This window comes from Myotis myotis, unplaced genomic scaffold, assembly GCF_014108235.1.
Source record: "Myotis myotis isolate mMyoMyo1 unplaced genomic scaffold, mMyoMyo1.p scaffold_m19_p_5, whole genome shotgun sequence".
NCBI classification, from domain to species: domain Eukaryota; kingdom Metazoa; phylum Chordata; class Mammalia; order Chiroptera; family Vespertilionidae; genus Myotis; species Myotis myotis.
Window position 1 is genome coordinate 110,112,220 of NW_023416357.1, and position 15,023 is coordinate 110,127,242.

General features: G+C 52.6%; 1 protein-coding gene across 1 annotated transcript in view; it reads left to right on the forward strand.

Moving 5' to 3' along the window:
* DNAH3 (dynein axonemal heavy chain 3) overlaps window positions 1-15,023 on the forward strand; it is a 193,832-nt gene that overhangs the window by 159,677 nt on the left and 19,132 nt on the right. The window contains exons 49-52 of the mRNA XM_036309630.1: window positions 2,307-2,523; window positions 4,232-4,414; window positions 9,275-9,473; window positions 12,350-14,491. Coding sequence (XP_036165523.1) covers window positions 2,307-2,523; window positions 4,232-4,414; window positions 9,275-9,473; window positions 12,350-14,491 — 2,741 coding nt within the window. The remainder of the gene's footprint in view (window positions 1-2,306; window positions 2,524-4,231; window positions 4,415-9,274; window positions 9,474-12,349; window positions 14,492-15,023) is intronic.

The window sequence follows — 15,023 nt, forward strand, 5'->3', positions numbered from 1 at the left end:
TCCACGAAAACAAATAAAAAGCTGGGGTAAGGGAAGAGATAAGACTGTCAAACCCTGGGCGCCCCCTGAAGGCCTGGGCCGTGCACCTGCCCTATGTCCTTAGTGCAGGGAGGGCAACCTTTTTGTGAGTGCGTGCCAAAACCAGCAAAATCTCTGACTCAGAATTCTTCTGCGTGCCAACCCTGATTTTTTGAGAACATGTTACGCCTACTTGATATCTCTTAAGGTGTACGTATGTGAAGAACCTTGAAAAAATAATAAAATTCATTCAAGCAACAAAAACACAGTATATGATGATGAAAAAACACATTTATTTTTTAATGTATACATGTACACAGATAGTCCGACAGAAAACTTTATGACTCCGTTTGTTGTGTGTTTCCTTCCCACGTCCCACGTGGGTCAGGGTTCAGGAACTGGAAGCAGAGCCACACAAATGAATATGAAAAGACAAGAGATAATTTGGAAATAATGGGGGACCAGGCGGGCAAGTCCAACTCAAGGGGAAGGACTTCCTCCCGTGCTCAGGCCTCACCAAGCTTTTATTGATCTAGGATGCACCCATAGCATAGCCCTTAGGCAGGCGACCCCCCATTAACAGGCAGACTAGCCCATCAGCAAGGATTTACATAATAATAAATGGGGGAGTAGTTTCAGCTACCACTGTCTGGACAAACAGAGTTGTCTCCTAGCTCAGACCTTTGCTAGGGCTTCAAAGGCACCCAGCCTTGTGGGGGGGGGGGGGGGTGTTCTCTGTCTATGCTTATCAGATAGTGAAGGCAATAAACAGTTTCCCACATCCGTTTGATATTATCAGTGGGACTTTTGCTGCTGCATCACTGATGACAGAGATTTTACATCAGGTTTTTATTTCGTGACCTTCAGAGATATGCACGAGCTACTACTTTCATCCGTCAGGCTACTCCTATTACGAGACTTAACAAAATTCATCACTGAGAACAAAGATTTACGAGCGTATGTGGTTGAAAACATGGAGAGTAACGCTGTTGCCAAGTTTTTTAAACAGAAAAAAATTTCTGGAATGGCATTCCGAGTCCTCAATAGTTCATTTTCGACACTATTGAAATTGCTCTTCCCCTCTCTCGTCAATCCATGTCTATGGTCTTTAAGATAACTTGTTATGTAAAATTATTTATTTATCTAAGATGCACCTACACTGGATTTATCTGAAAAATAAAAAAGTCGATATTAAGAAAGAAATTGTAAATGGAAGATTATAAGAGAGGGTTTCGCATGCCAGCAAAAGTTACTGGCGTGCCATGTTTGGCACGCGTGCCAGGGCTTGTCGTCCCCCCCCCCCCCCCCCCCGCCTGCCTTAGTGCCTGGGAGGGGCCTGGGACTGCTATTGAATGAATGGGTGGGAAATGAAGAAGCAGGCGGGGTTCAGAGTGGGCGTGGCTTTCAGTTCCGTCCTAAGAAAGTTAGACTTTGTTCTGTAGGCCAGAAGATTTAGCCTGGGTCTGTAGGCCCATGAATAGAACTCAGGGGGTGAGTGAATATGAATGGGGAAAACTACATCTCATTCTTACATCCAGCTGAGATTTTGCATTTTCTTCCATGATGAATGTAGGCAGTAAACCCAGTAGTAACAGCAAGACCTGTGACTTTGTTACCAATAAAAATAACATGGGCTTTTTCATAGTCATTACAGATATTCCCTTCAAACTGTGGTAGCTTCCAGGCATGCTGCCCAATTTTATTCAATGCAGCAGTTAGCAAACTATGATTCCGAGACCAAGTCCAGTTTGCAGCCTGTTTTTTTTTTTGGGGGGGGGGGGGTGGTGGGTTTTTTGTAAATAAAATTGTATTGGAACCACGCCCCCTTTTTCATACACAACAGCAGAGTTAAGTAGTTGTGACAGAGAAAAAGTTTGCTGACCCTGATTTAATGCACTGATAAGCGTATATGTGACTATAAAACAAATTTGGTTTTTAAAATATTTTGAAAAACTCTATTTCAACATAGTTATTTTCCTGTGTGATCCTATTTTACTTTCTGTATTTACAAACATCATTCTGCAAAGTCCGGGGGCTTCGTCAGGCCCAAGGTAAGAGCTCCTGCCCAGCCTGGTGGCTCACAGGGTAACCGGGGTTAGGGTCACCTGATCCAAGATTGTTCAGTCAGCATAAAACCTCCCCAGCCCTTCTGCTGGCTCTGCTGACCTGCGTCCATCGGAGGATTTGGGATTCCATGGGCCCACCCAGGGCGCCTTCGCACATCCTCGCGTCTGTACCCAGAGCCACGCTGGTGTCTCTGGCCTCACCCACCGCCTCTGCCCTGGCAGGGTCGTCTCCATGTGCAAATACTTCCAGGAGAGTGTGAAGGAGCTGTCACTCGACTACTACAACACGCTTCGCAGACACAATTACGTCACCCCCACCTCCTACCTTGAGCTGATCCTAACCTTTAAGACCCTCTTAAATAGCAAGAGGCAAGAGGTTGACATGATAAGAAACCGCTACCTGACAGGCCTGCAGAAACTCCAGTTCGCAGCTTCCCAGGTGAGAACGGCCACCGCAGAGCAGGGGCAGAGGCTGAGGACCGGTGAGCATGGGGGGGGTGCTTGTCCAGGTGCTGCATTCAGGCCCAGCATCCCCGCCTGCAGGATGCCCTCACAGCTTCCTCCCAAGCCCAGCACATTGAGTTGTCTTTACTCAAGATTTTAATAGTTTGTTCATCATGGATTTGGAGGGCATTAATTTTGACTTAAAATATTGCAACAAAATACTATGTATCATGGTACTCGTTCTCCGGTGCCCCCTTGAATATTGTGCCCAAGGTGAGTGCCTTGCAGGCCTACCCTGGCCCTGGCCCTGCCAGAAGCCACCAGTCAGGGTGAGGCCACGGCTAGGAGCAGGCTCTGTGCAATCAGAGTCCTGGGCTCCAGTCCCAGTTCTCAACTCACCAACTTCTTGGGACATCAGCGCCCTCTTCTGCTGGTGGGTGATAGTCTGTGCCTTGTAGGCTGTCATGAGGACTTGAAACGCTGACACAAATACCAAATGCCTGGCGTGTGAGTTTGTATTCATTTGTGCTTGGACAGGCCATCTTGACAAGCCAACTAAAGTGAGAGCCACATTAAGACAGGGATTTTCAGCACCAGCACAGGCCAAGATAACTGAATGCTTGCCAGGAGGTTGGCCCGTGTCTGAGCCCAGCAAATCCATGAACACTGCAGCCCAGGGCCGGGGAGGCCGTAGGGGCGTCCTTCATGCTCTGTTCCTGGCTCTGAGCCGTTCCAACTGGGATCCTTTGCTTTTAGAGAGAGAGAATGAAGGTGCCAGGTCACACCCCCTGAGCCCCCAGGCCCAGGGCTGTGTATAGGGCAGCTCACCTGGAGACACCAAGACGCAAAGAGGCCAGGTGACTGTCACAGTCACGCAGCCCAGCGAGTCAGCGCCCCAAGAGGCCAGGCCGGAACTGAAAGTCAGACGCATGGTCCGGAGCCCTTGTCATGGCCAGGCCAGGGTGCCTGAGTCTCTCCCCGCGCTTCCCGGGCCTGGGCGCAAGGTCACAAACCCTCTTCACATAAGGACACAGAACCAGGGGGGAGTCCCAGCTCTGCATCAGGAACATCTAATGCATTGAGTTGCCTGAGAAACGGCACCCCTCCCTCAGCAGCAGCCAGCTGCCTCCCATCAGAGGTGCTCACACAGTTCGAATGTTTAGAGAGGGAAATGGCCTGCAAGTCCCTTCCATCCCAGGCATCTCAGCCGCACTCACATGCTTCCTTTACGGACTTGGAAACAATGCAGGCTTTTCCCCGCGGGGAGCTCGTTGATCAGAGCGTCAGCCGATAAGCCAGGGTAGCAGGTTTGATCCCCGAACTCGGCACACACAGGAAACAATGCATAAATACATGGAACAGCAAATCGATGTTTCCCTCCTTCTCAAACAAATGAATGAATGGATAAATGAAGTGGATTTCCCCCTAACTTGCTCTTGCTCTCCCTCTCCTGCCCCAACACTAGAAGGTGGGCTCAACAACGAGAAAGGCCTTTTGATATGTTTTAAGTTTATGTGTCTGGTGCCGAGCAGGGTGCCCGGAATCTGCAACGCCTGGTGCGAACCTCACTGAGCATGGAAAGACCCAGGCGACTCCAGCCAACAGCAGACCCCAGTTCTGCTGCAAATGCGTAGGTTGGAGGATGGTTCAGGCCGGCCTCGCGGTCATTTCACAGCGTCACGCTTGCTCCGTCTCCTTGCCAGGTGGCCGTCATGCAAGTGGAGCTGACCGCACTCCAACCCCAGCTCATCCAGACGTCCGAGGAGACCGCCAACATGATGGTGAGGATCGAAGAGGAGACCATAGAAGCCGATGCCAAGAAGCTCCTGGTGCAGGCGGATGAAAAGGAAGCCAACGCCGCTGCCTCCGTTGCTCAGGGCATCAAGGTATAAAGATCCGGGAGGCGGGGAGCCCGCACAGCTCTGCGGGACCTGTGGTCGGCCCGTCCTGCAGGTGAGAAAAGTGAGGCTTGGAAAGGGCAGGCGACTGTCTCAGCAGCACCAGCCGCTGGGTGGTGAGCTCACTCCCGCCCCCTGGCTGTTTCCAGGCAGCTGGACCGTGTTAGATAGTCGCTGTCTCAGAGTCAAGGCCTACGAGACCCAGTATGACCGACCCTCGTCTCTAGGAGTCCCTCACTCTGCTTTGGCCATGCTGGTCTCCTGCCTGTTCTTTAAAAAGACACCGGGCACACTCCGCCCAGGGCCCTGCACCGGCTGGCGGCTCTGCCCAGAGCACCCTTCCTCCAGACTGGGCACCACTCTCCTCCATCACGTCTTTGCTCACGTGTGCCTGGCATGTCATAGGGTGGAACGAATGTTTGTTGAGGACAGATTGTTGACCTAGAGAACTCCGTTTGCCGGTCCTGGGCAGGCGTTTCCTGCTCAGCTATTGGAGGAAAGCCCGGCTGGCGCTCCCGTGAAGCTATATATTTCTCAAAGCACTTTCAGCTGCCCAGCTCCACTAGCGCAGCCCGGCAGCCTTGGGTGCAAGAGTGACAGGACGGTACCCGCAAGTCAACAGCATGCACTTCCACAGCTGCACAGCCAGTCGGCGGGACTGGACCCAGGGTGTGGCCTCAGCGTAGCAGACTTGTCCCAGCGCTCCCCATTGGCAGTTAGAAAACCCTTTTGGCCGTTCTTACAGCAGGAGCTTGGGCCAGTGTCTGGCTTCCAGGGTGAATAAATAATGGGGCGCCTCCTCCAAGACAGGCTTCCAGACGGCTCCCTCCAACGAGCCTGAGGCCTGGCCTCTCGGAGCTGCCCTGGGTCCAACCCCTGGTCCCAGTGTCACACAGTGAGGGTGTGGCCCAGGCAGCAGGGGGCGCACTGTGACACACGCTTTTTTCTTTTATGATCTTGGAATAATTATCGACTTTTCAAAATCAAGAGACTGCAAGTAAAATGTCTAAAGGGTCAGCTTTTCTGAGAACAAAAGTCAAGCATCGGGCGACACGGGACCCCCTTCCTGGTTGCAGCCGTCAGGCGTGGACGGCGCTGCCCGTGGCGTCCCCGTTAGCAAGCCGGCCCGCCCCCTGCCAGCGTGTCGGCTGGCCTGGAGCGGGAGGCACATGAGTTTGAGCTCCTCCTGGTAGAATCAGGCACCTCGGCTCAGGATTTGCTCAGCTTCCGCACTGTAACCTGGGGAGACTCAGGGGATACAAAGGCGTGTCACATGGCCCCGCACACCGAGCTCACGGGCCTGTGTTAACCACCCGACAGAGGTTCTTTACCCTGTGCCAGGACCTGCCTGGAGGAAGGCCAGCCTGTCGCCACGCGTGGGTGCCCACAGCCAGGCCTCTGCTCTGCAGTGTGAGGGGAGCAGAGGCCCCTGGGCAGGAGGGGCAGGGCGGGTGCAGAGCGACCCGCACACTCACTCCTGGTTTGGCTGGAAGGGAGGGCCGTGCTCTGCCAACCCCCAGGACAGGAGTGAGGTCGGGAGGTGAGTCGGGGAAGGAGGCTGTGCTGTGTGAGTGCCCGAGGCTTTATGGGGAGCCCAGTGCCTTTCTGAGCCCCAGGGCTGCAGTCCTGGGCTAGTTTCACCTCCTGAGGGAGACCCTGGAGGGCGCCCCACAAGGAGATGAGGGGACTGGCTGACAGAACGCAGGCCCCACAAGTACAGCAGTGGCTTAAACTGGCTGATTCTTTTAAGTTAATGAATCATTTTTCCTAGTGAGGACAAGTGATGCCAGGATTACTGCAGAGCTGGGCACATTCCAGCAGTGTCACACAGCCCTGCTGGGAAGTCAGCTGAGCCCTGGCCAGTGTTCTCAATGGTTAGAGCGTCTGCTGTTGCATCAAAGGCTCTTAGGTTTGATTCCCAGGCAAGAGCATGTACCTGGGTTTGATCCCTGGCCCTGGTGAGGGAGTATTCAGGAGGCAACCAATCAATGTGTCTCTCTCACATTGATGTTTCCCTCTCTCTCTCTCTCTCTCTCTCTCTCTCTCTCTCTCTCTCTCTCTTTCTCCCACCCTCCTCCCTTCCACTCTTTCTAAAAATTAATGGAAAAAATATCCTCAGATGAGGATTAACCAAACAACAAAAAACAAAAAAAGTCAACTTTAACTCCGTTTCCATCATTGCCATCATATCATGGTTGCAATTTATGTCATGCTTTTAAAAAAAATTTTAACATCATATCCCAAATGTCATGTCACTTTAATGACCATGTGAGGCAGATGGTTTACCATCAAGTAGCCCCCCTCTGGCCCTGCCCCCTCTCGGTGCTTTGGGGTGCCCTGGGGGTGCCCCAGATTTGCCCCAGGAAACTGCAGAGCAGATTCACCTGGAGCTTGAAGTGCAGTGCCCAGGCCCCACCCAAGCCGAGGACCAGACTCTCTGGGTGGTCTGGGGAGGGGCACCCACTGCGTCAGGGTTGGAATCCCCTGGCAGCAATGTCACGATGAGAGCGAGTTTGAGACGCCTGACGAGCGAGCAGCTGGAACCCAGGCCTGGACCCTGAGGGAGAGCCGTGGCTGGGCCGCAGGGAGGCAGGGTGTGGGTCCCCGGCATGAACAGAACCAGGGCAATGTGGCGCCCCAGGCACCTGGGGAACCCAGAGCGGTGGCCAAGCCGATGCCTTCTGGTCCCTGCCCCAGCTCTGCAGCTGCCGTGAGGGAGGCAGGGCCGGGCTGGTTCTTCCTCTGCCTCCACTCAGTGCACATCCCATGGCTGACATGGGGCCAGTGGAATGGCCCAGGCCTGGCCATTTATTTATTTAATACAGGGATATGGACATATCTTGCTTATGGGTGGGGGGTGTTTGAATGTAATGTAGCTAAATAAATCATTGCTATCCTATATAATAAAAGGGTAATATGCAAATCAACCAAACTTCTGATTAACTAGTCACTATGATGCGCACTGACCACCAGGAGGCAGACGCTCAATGCAGGTGCTGTCCCTAGTGGTCAATGCGCTCCCACAGGGGGAGTGCTGTTCAGCCACAAACTGGGCTGATGGCTGGCGAGCATAGTGGTCAACCTCTGTGGCAGCGGTAAGGATGTCCAACTGATGGCTTAGGCCTGCTTCCCACAGAGCGCGGGCCTAAGCCATCAGTTGGACATCCCCTGAAAGCTCCCAGACTGTGAAAGGGCACAGGCTGGGCTGAGGGACACCGCTCCCCCCACCAAGTGCACAAATGTTGTGCACCAGGCCTCTGTAGGTTTCTAAGAGAGCGGAAAACCTATAATAAAGAATCCATGATACACATACCCATACATGCATACATACACACACACATATGTGGAAAGCAGGACCACCTGTGTCGGTTTGCCCATCATCATAACCTGCAGGATCTAGACGCCAGGGCTTGCTGCTCTGCCTCAGACTCAAGCTCCCCATGGAGTCTGCTCACCGGCTGGGGATCACCTGGGCTGCGGGCTGCACTCCACACCGGCTGGGGATCACCTGGGCTGCGGGCAAAGCTGGGAGTCAGGCTTGGAGCTTGGTGCCATACCTGACCAGCTGCGGAAACTGAGCTAACTCATTTGCTTCCTGAAACCTTGTTTTTCTTTTTCTTTCTTATTTAGTCATTAGACCTCTAACTAATCTATAAGATCCCTTCCTGTTCTAAAAGTTTCATAATGTTAAGTTTTCTTTTTTTAAATTGAGATGTAACTCACATACCATTAGATCCACCCTTTTAAATTATGCAATTGTGACTTTTCGCATTTTCACAGAGTTGTACAACCACCGGCATTATTTAAATCCAGAATATTTTCCTCCCCACAAGCAGCCCCCGACTCCCCTCTGGCCCCTAGCAGCCACTCGCCGACTTCCTGCCTCACAGGATTTCTCTGCACATGCATGTATATGGGACCATGGCGGCCGGGGTTCTGTGTCTGGCTCCTGTCACTCAGCATGGAGTGTTCAAGGCTTATGTCTATGTTATTTCATGAATCAGTATTTTTATGGCTGATATTTCATTGTGTTAATTTTGTTTTTAAATGAAGAAATAATGTCTCCTCCCAGATGTCACTAGCCAACTCCCGTCTCTATGCCTGTTCCTCACTCCTACACTCTACTTGCATCCCCCTGAGCCGTGTCCTGTCCCTGCCCCTGCCCTTGCCCGTTGCTGAGCCGCAGGGATCCCGCCCCTCCCCGCTCAGCTTCCCGCACCTTCATCTTCCCTGGACTGGCCCTGACCCTCTTCCCATCTGTCACTCACCTGTGAAGACTCATCCTTCATCGCTCAACCCATCCTTGGTCCCCACTACATATATCTCTTGGGAATTTTTTTAAAAACAAAGGCTTGCCGAAACCGGATTGGCTCAGTGGATAGAGCGTCGGCCTGCGGACTAAAAGGTCCCAGGTTCGATTCCGGTCAAGGGCATGTGCCTTGGTTGCGGGCACATCCCCAGTAGGGGGTCTGCAAGGGGCAGTTGATCGATGTTTCTCTCTCATCGATGTTTCTAACTCTCTATCTCTCTCCCTTCCTCTCTGTAAAAAATCAATAAAATATATTTTAAAAAACACACACACACACAAAAAAAAAACAAAGGCTTGATTTTTTTAAAGATTACAAACCATCTGAATCCCTAATGTCCAAGGCATCCAGGCTGCAGCCCCAAGGGCCGGGCCAGCCTCCCTGCACCCAGAGCCCTGGGCACCTTCCCGGAGGAATGGCCGTGGGCAATGCCTCTGCCCACCCCCGCCCGGACGGTTTTCTCCAGGAGCAGAGCCTCATCCTCCCCCGTGCCAGGCATGCCAGGCGCTGCGCTCACCCCTTTGTCCCCGTGTGCCCGCAGGACGAGTGTGAGGGGGACCTGGCCGAGGCCATGCCAGCACTGGAGGCCGCACTGGCTGCGCTCGACACCCTGAACCCAGCGGACATCTCCATGGTGAAGTCCATGCAGAACCCCCCCGGCCCCGTCAAGCTGGTCATGGAGAGCATCTGTGTCATGAAAGGGCTGAAACCTGAGAGGAAGCCGGACCCCAGTGGCACGGGTAACCCGCCCAGCACGTGGCCCGCGCGCGCGCACACACACACACACACACACCCGCCCCGCAGGCAGTGTGCGCAATCTCAGAGGAAGCGAGAGGGGCGCCAGCTGTGCGTGTGCTCCAGACCAGAGAGCTCCCTGTGCCTCCTCACCGCCCCTCTCCTCCCAGGAGCCAGGAAAATGCTGGTGTCACAGGAGAGCTGAGCAGTCAAAGCTCCTGCCTGCAAATCATTACAAAGACGAAGGTCAGGGAGACCCAGAGGCACATAGACACAAAGAGATCATGAACAGGGAGAGATCCGAGGGAAGGAATCAGGAGGCGGATGGAGACGGCGACAGAGAGAGAGGATGGGGGACAGACTCGAGCACAGTGTCAGACAGAGAAACGGGAGAGACGACAGGGAGGCTGTGAAGAGAAACAGACGAAGACAGAAACACAAAGGCTGCCAGTGAGAGAGAAATGGAGACGGACGCAGTGGTGCAGAGACAGAGAGACGTGCAAAGGTGGAGCAAGTGGAAGAAGAGAGACAAGGAGACAGAGACACTACGGGAGAAGAGGGAGGAGGAATATGAGATGGTAGAGGAGAATCTGAGGCAGAGAGATGAGCAGAGGGAGGCAGAGGCAGGCTGGGAGGGAGGCGGGGAGACAAGGATTCCGGGGAGAAAGGAGAGCGCCTTATATAAGTGAGACTAGCCGCATTAATAGGTAAATGTTCAGTCTCCTTACAATCAGATTTCCATGTAGGGTCTTGTATGAAGACAGGTGCCTTGGAATTGAACGAGGTTGAGGCTTCTGCTTCCCATTGCTTAGCATTCCCTCTTTCCTGGTGGTGGTGGCCGAAGCCCCATGAAGGAGACACAGAAGGAATGGGGAATGGACAAGCCGGTGTGGACTTGACAGGCGCCGTTAGGGCAGCAGGTGCGGGGCGTTCAGTGGGGCTGAGCGAGGTGAGCCAGCCGGCACATCCCCACTCGGGCACCCAGGACCCGCGGGGCATGAAGAGGCTGAAGCCGGCCCTGCCGGCGCCTCTTTGAGAGCCGTGGGATCCTCACTCAGTTGGCCTGGGCATGGCCTCTGTGTGAATTTGTATTTTTTTTTGAACTCCTATGTGGTTCGAAGGTGCAGCCAGGGTGGAGAACAGTGCACAAACCATAGCCAGGCCCCAGAAGTCATTTCTCTTCTTGGATCATTGGTGATCCACACAGGACCCATTGTTCGCCTCTCTAGCTCAAAGGCAAAGCAAATTGTGTGCACTACTCACTTAACCTGCAGCATTCAGCCAGGACAGTGGGCTGCAGCAAAAGAGCAATCGAGGTAGTTTGGGGCATCCTGGATTTACGTGGAGCGTGTCACTCTCCTGACAGTAAACAAAAACCTCCATGGGAATGTTTGACTGCTGTGCTTGAGTTAGAAACAGGACACATTTGAACTGTTGTAATTAATATGATGCCTCGAGTACAGCTTTTTTAATGCTCACCCAAGGACTTTTTCATTGAGTTGAGAGAAAGAGGAAGGGGGAGAGAGAGAGAGAGAGAGAGAGAGAGAGAGAGAGAGAGAGAGAGAGAGAGAAGGGAAAAAACAAACATCAATGTGAGACAGAAACATCAATCGGTTGCCCGACCGGGGGTGGAACCTGCAACCTAGGCATGTGCCCTGACCTGGAATCAAACCCTCCACCGTGGACGACTGAGCCCGGAGCCAGGACTCATGGACGCTTGTTAGGATGAGCGATGGTTACAGTGCCATGAGCCAAAAGGCCTCCAACCTTTCCAACCTGTCAGCCTTTTAGGAGCCGCCTGGGATGAGGTCAGGGCTCACTCAGCCCGGGGTCAGCGTGACGAGGTCTAAGGAGAACAGGCCCGGCTTCGTCTTGGGCAGGTGGCAGAGGGCCTCTGTCCAGCTGCAGTCTTCTTCCCCTCCTCGCCTTCTCTTGGGCCCCCACTCACTCACGAGGAGGACGCTTTGGGTTCCATCCAGTCCACCTCCCAGACCCGAAAAAGAATATTTAAAGCACATGCCCGTGACTCCTTTGCCCTCTCCATCTATGGCTGGGATGAGGGGCAACATTCATTCAATACAGACAGATGACCGAGTCTCAGGCACTGTGCGGAGAACAGTAAACACAGACCCCTCACCGCTGTGAGGGAGAGGCCGCAATAAAAAGTAAGCAAAAAGTCACAGCTTGCAACAGATGCTGTAGAAAGAACAGACGTTCTAGCTGCTGAGATGAAGGGCAATGCTGGGGGAAGGGTGCAGGGGGCGCTCGTTGGGGCTCATCTAGGGAAACCCCTCTGTGGCCCGTGAGGGTGGTTTCTAAAATGAGCCCCCAGTCAGGTCAGGAGCCAGCTGCAGACATGCGCAGCTTGTGTAAGGAAGCCTCGGACAGCGAGGCGTTGCAGGAGGCCCTTCATGACTGGCATCCGAAGAGCAAGGCAGGGATGAGGGGTGAGGTCAGTAGGCCTCCCAGACCATGGTGAGCAGCTTAGACTTTCCTTTTCTTATTTAGATTTTGTATCTTTAAAGCAGCTTTAAGTTCATATCAAAGAGGTTTCCCATATTCCCCTGCCCTCACCCATGCACAGTCTCTCCCATCCATTATCAACACCCGCCACCACAGCAAACCTACACGGACACATCAGAATCACCCAAAGCCCATAGTTTACATGATTGAATGCTCTTGGAGGAGCACATTCTATGGGTTTGGCCAAACATATAAGGACGGGTCCATTGTTATGGTATCATACAGAGTATTTTTTCTGCCCTTAAAGTCCTCTGTGGGATTTGAATTTTTTTGCCAGATCCGAGGAACCGTCACTGCAAAGCTTTAAGTCTCAGCCAGAAATCTTAATGATAGTCTTATGCCTTTGCTCACCTGACAGGCAAAATGATAGAAGATTACTGGGGAGTATCAAGAAAGGTTCTTGGCGATCTGAAGTTCCTGGAGAGCCTTAAGACGTACGACAAAGACAACATCCCCTTAATGATCATGAAACGGATCCGAGAGAGATTTATCGACCACCCAGATTTCCAGCCGGCCGTCATTAAAAACGTGTCATCTGCCTGTGAGGGTCTGTGCAAGTGGGTGAGAGCCATGGAGGTGTACGACCGCGTGACCAAGGTGGTTGCTCCCAAGCGGGAGCGGCTGAAGGAGGCAGAGGGGAAGCTGGACATCCAGATGCAGAAGCTGAACCTGAAGAGAGCAGAGCTGAAGCTGGTGGAGGACCGCCTCCAGGCCCTGAACGATGAATTTGAGGAGATGAACATCAAGAAGATTACCTTGGAAGAAAACATTGATATCTGCTCCCAAAAGCTCATCAGGGCAGAAAAGCTCATCAGCGGTCTTGGGGGAGAGAAGGAGCGATGGACAGAGGCTGCCCGGCAGCTGGGGATCCGCTATACTAATCTGACCGGGGATGTGCTGGTGTCTGCGGGGACTGTGGCTTACCTAGGGGCCTTTACCGTGGATTATCGGGCCAAGTGCCAAAATCAGTGGCTGGCCCAGTGTAGCAAGAGGGTCATCCCCGGCTCCAGTGACTTCAGTCTCAGCAACACGTTGGGAGATCCCATAAAAACCCGAGCCTGGCAGATCGCCGGGCTGCCTGTCGATTCCTTCTCCATCGACAACGGCATCATTGTGTCCAATTCCAGACGCTGGGCCTTGATGATTGACCCTCAGGGGCAGGCCAACAAGTGGATCAAGAACATGGAGAAAGTGAACAAGCTGTCTGTCATCAAGTTCTCGGACAGCAACTATGTGAGGACACTGGAGAATGCCCTGCAGTTTGGCACCCCTGTCCTACTAGAGAACGTGGGGGCAGAGCTGGATGCCTTCATTGAGCCCATCCTGCTGAAGTCCACATTCAGGCAGCAAGGGGTCGAGTACATGAGGCTGGGTGAAAACATCATCGAATACTCCAAGGACTTCAAGCTATACATCACTACCCGCCTAAGGAACCCACATTACCTCCCTGAAGTCGCTGTGAAAGTCTGCCTCCTCAACTTCATGATCACCCCCCTGGGCCTCCAAGATCAGCTGCTTGGCATCGTGGCTGCCAAGGAGAAGCCAGAACTGGAAGAGAAAAAGAACAAGTTGATTGTGGAAAGTGCCAAGAACAAGAAGCAGTTAAAGGAAATTGAAGACAGGATCCTAGAGATCCTCTCCTTGTCTGAGGGCAACATCCTTGAGGATGAGACTGCCATCAATGTTCTGTCCTCCTCCAAGGAGCTGTCTGAAGAGATCTCCGAGAAACAGGAAATTGCTTCGGTGACAGAAACGCAGATTGACCAGACTCGGATGGGCTACAAGCCGGTGGCTGTCCACTCTGCCACCATCTTCTTTTGTATCTCTGACCTGGCCAACATCGAGCCGATGTACCAGTACTCCCTGACATGGTTCATCAACCTCTACATGCAGTCGCTGGTGCACAGCAAGAAGAGTGACGAGCTGGACCTGCGCATTGAGCACATCGTTGAGTACTTCACCCTCAGCATCTACAACAATATCTGCCGCTCTCTGTTTGAGAAGGACAAGCTGGTTTTCTCCCTCCTCCTGACCATTGGCATCTTGAAAGAGAAAAAGCTAATTAACGAGGAGATTTGGTACTTTCTCCTCACTGGCGGCGTGGCCCTGGACAACCCCTTCCCCAACCCAGTTTCTGAATGGCTGTCTGAGAAAGCGTGGGCCGAAGTGGTTCGTGCATCCTCGTTGTCAGGGTTGAAAGGCCTGATGGAACATTTGGGAGAAAACGCTGATAAATGGAAGCTCATCTATGACTCAGCATACCCCCACGAGGAGAAGTTCCCTGGCATTTGGAAGTTCCTTCAAGGGTTGGAGAGGATGGTGATCCTGCGATGTTTGCGGCCCGACAAGATGATCCCGGCCACCCGGGAGTTCATTGCTGAGCACATGGGCAACGTGTACATTGAAACCCCTACATTTGACCTCCAGGGGTCCTACAATGACTCCAGCTGCTGCACGCCCCTGATTTTCGTGCTGTCTCCCGGCGCAGATCCGATGGCAGGTAAGGGTGGACTGTGGTATGAAGAGCCCAAAATGTGAATGGATGGCAATAGCATCCCTTTTAGCAGGCATCTCCAATTCAGATGGCTCTGAAGGCCAGCAGTGAATAGGCCGGGGCGGGGGGGGGGGCGTGTCGACTGCAGGTTTCTTTCCTGCCTAAAGGGCCAGCTGCTACTCCACCCTCTGTGCCCTCTGGTGCTGTGAGCCAGATCATCTGATTTTTTTCAAGAGAAACAAGAAATGCAAAAAGCACTCCTTTTGACATCTTGATAACTCATTCAAATGTTTTCTTAAAAATTGTGCGAGGGCCAAGCTGTGGCTAGATTTAGCCTGACTGCTAATTGGCCACCTTTGTTTTAAATCATTTTTTCTGACTATCTCAGCTGGGCTTTCCTCTTTTCTTTTAATTTTTTAACTTTTTGGATAATTAATACTGTGAGTCATGATTTAAAAACAACCAAACAATGCCATAAGGTATAGAAGTGTGGCTCAACCAGGGCCATTTTGCCCTCAAGGAACATTTGACAACGTGG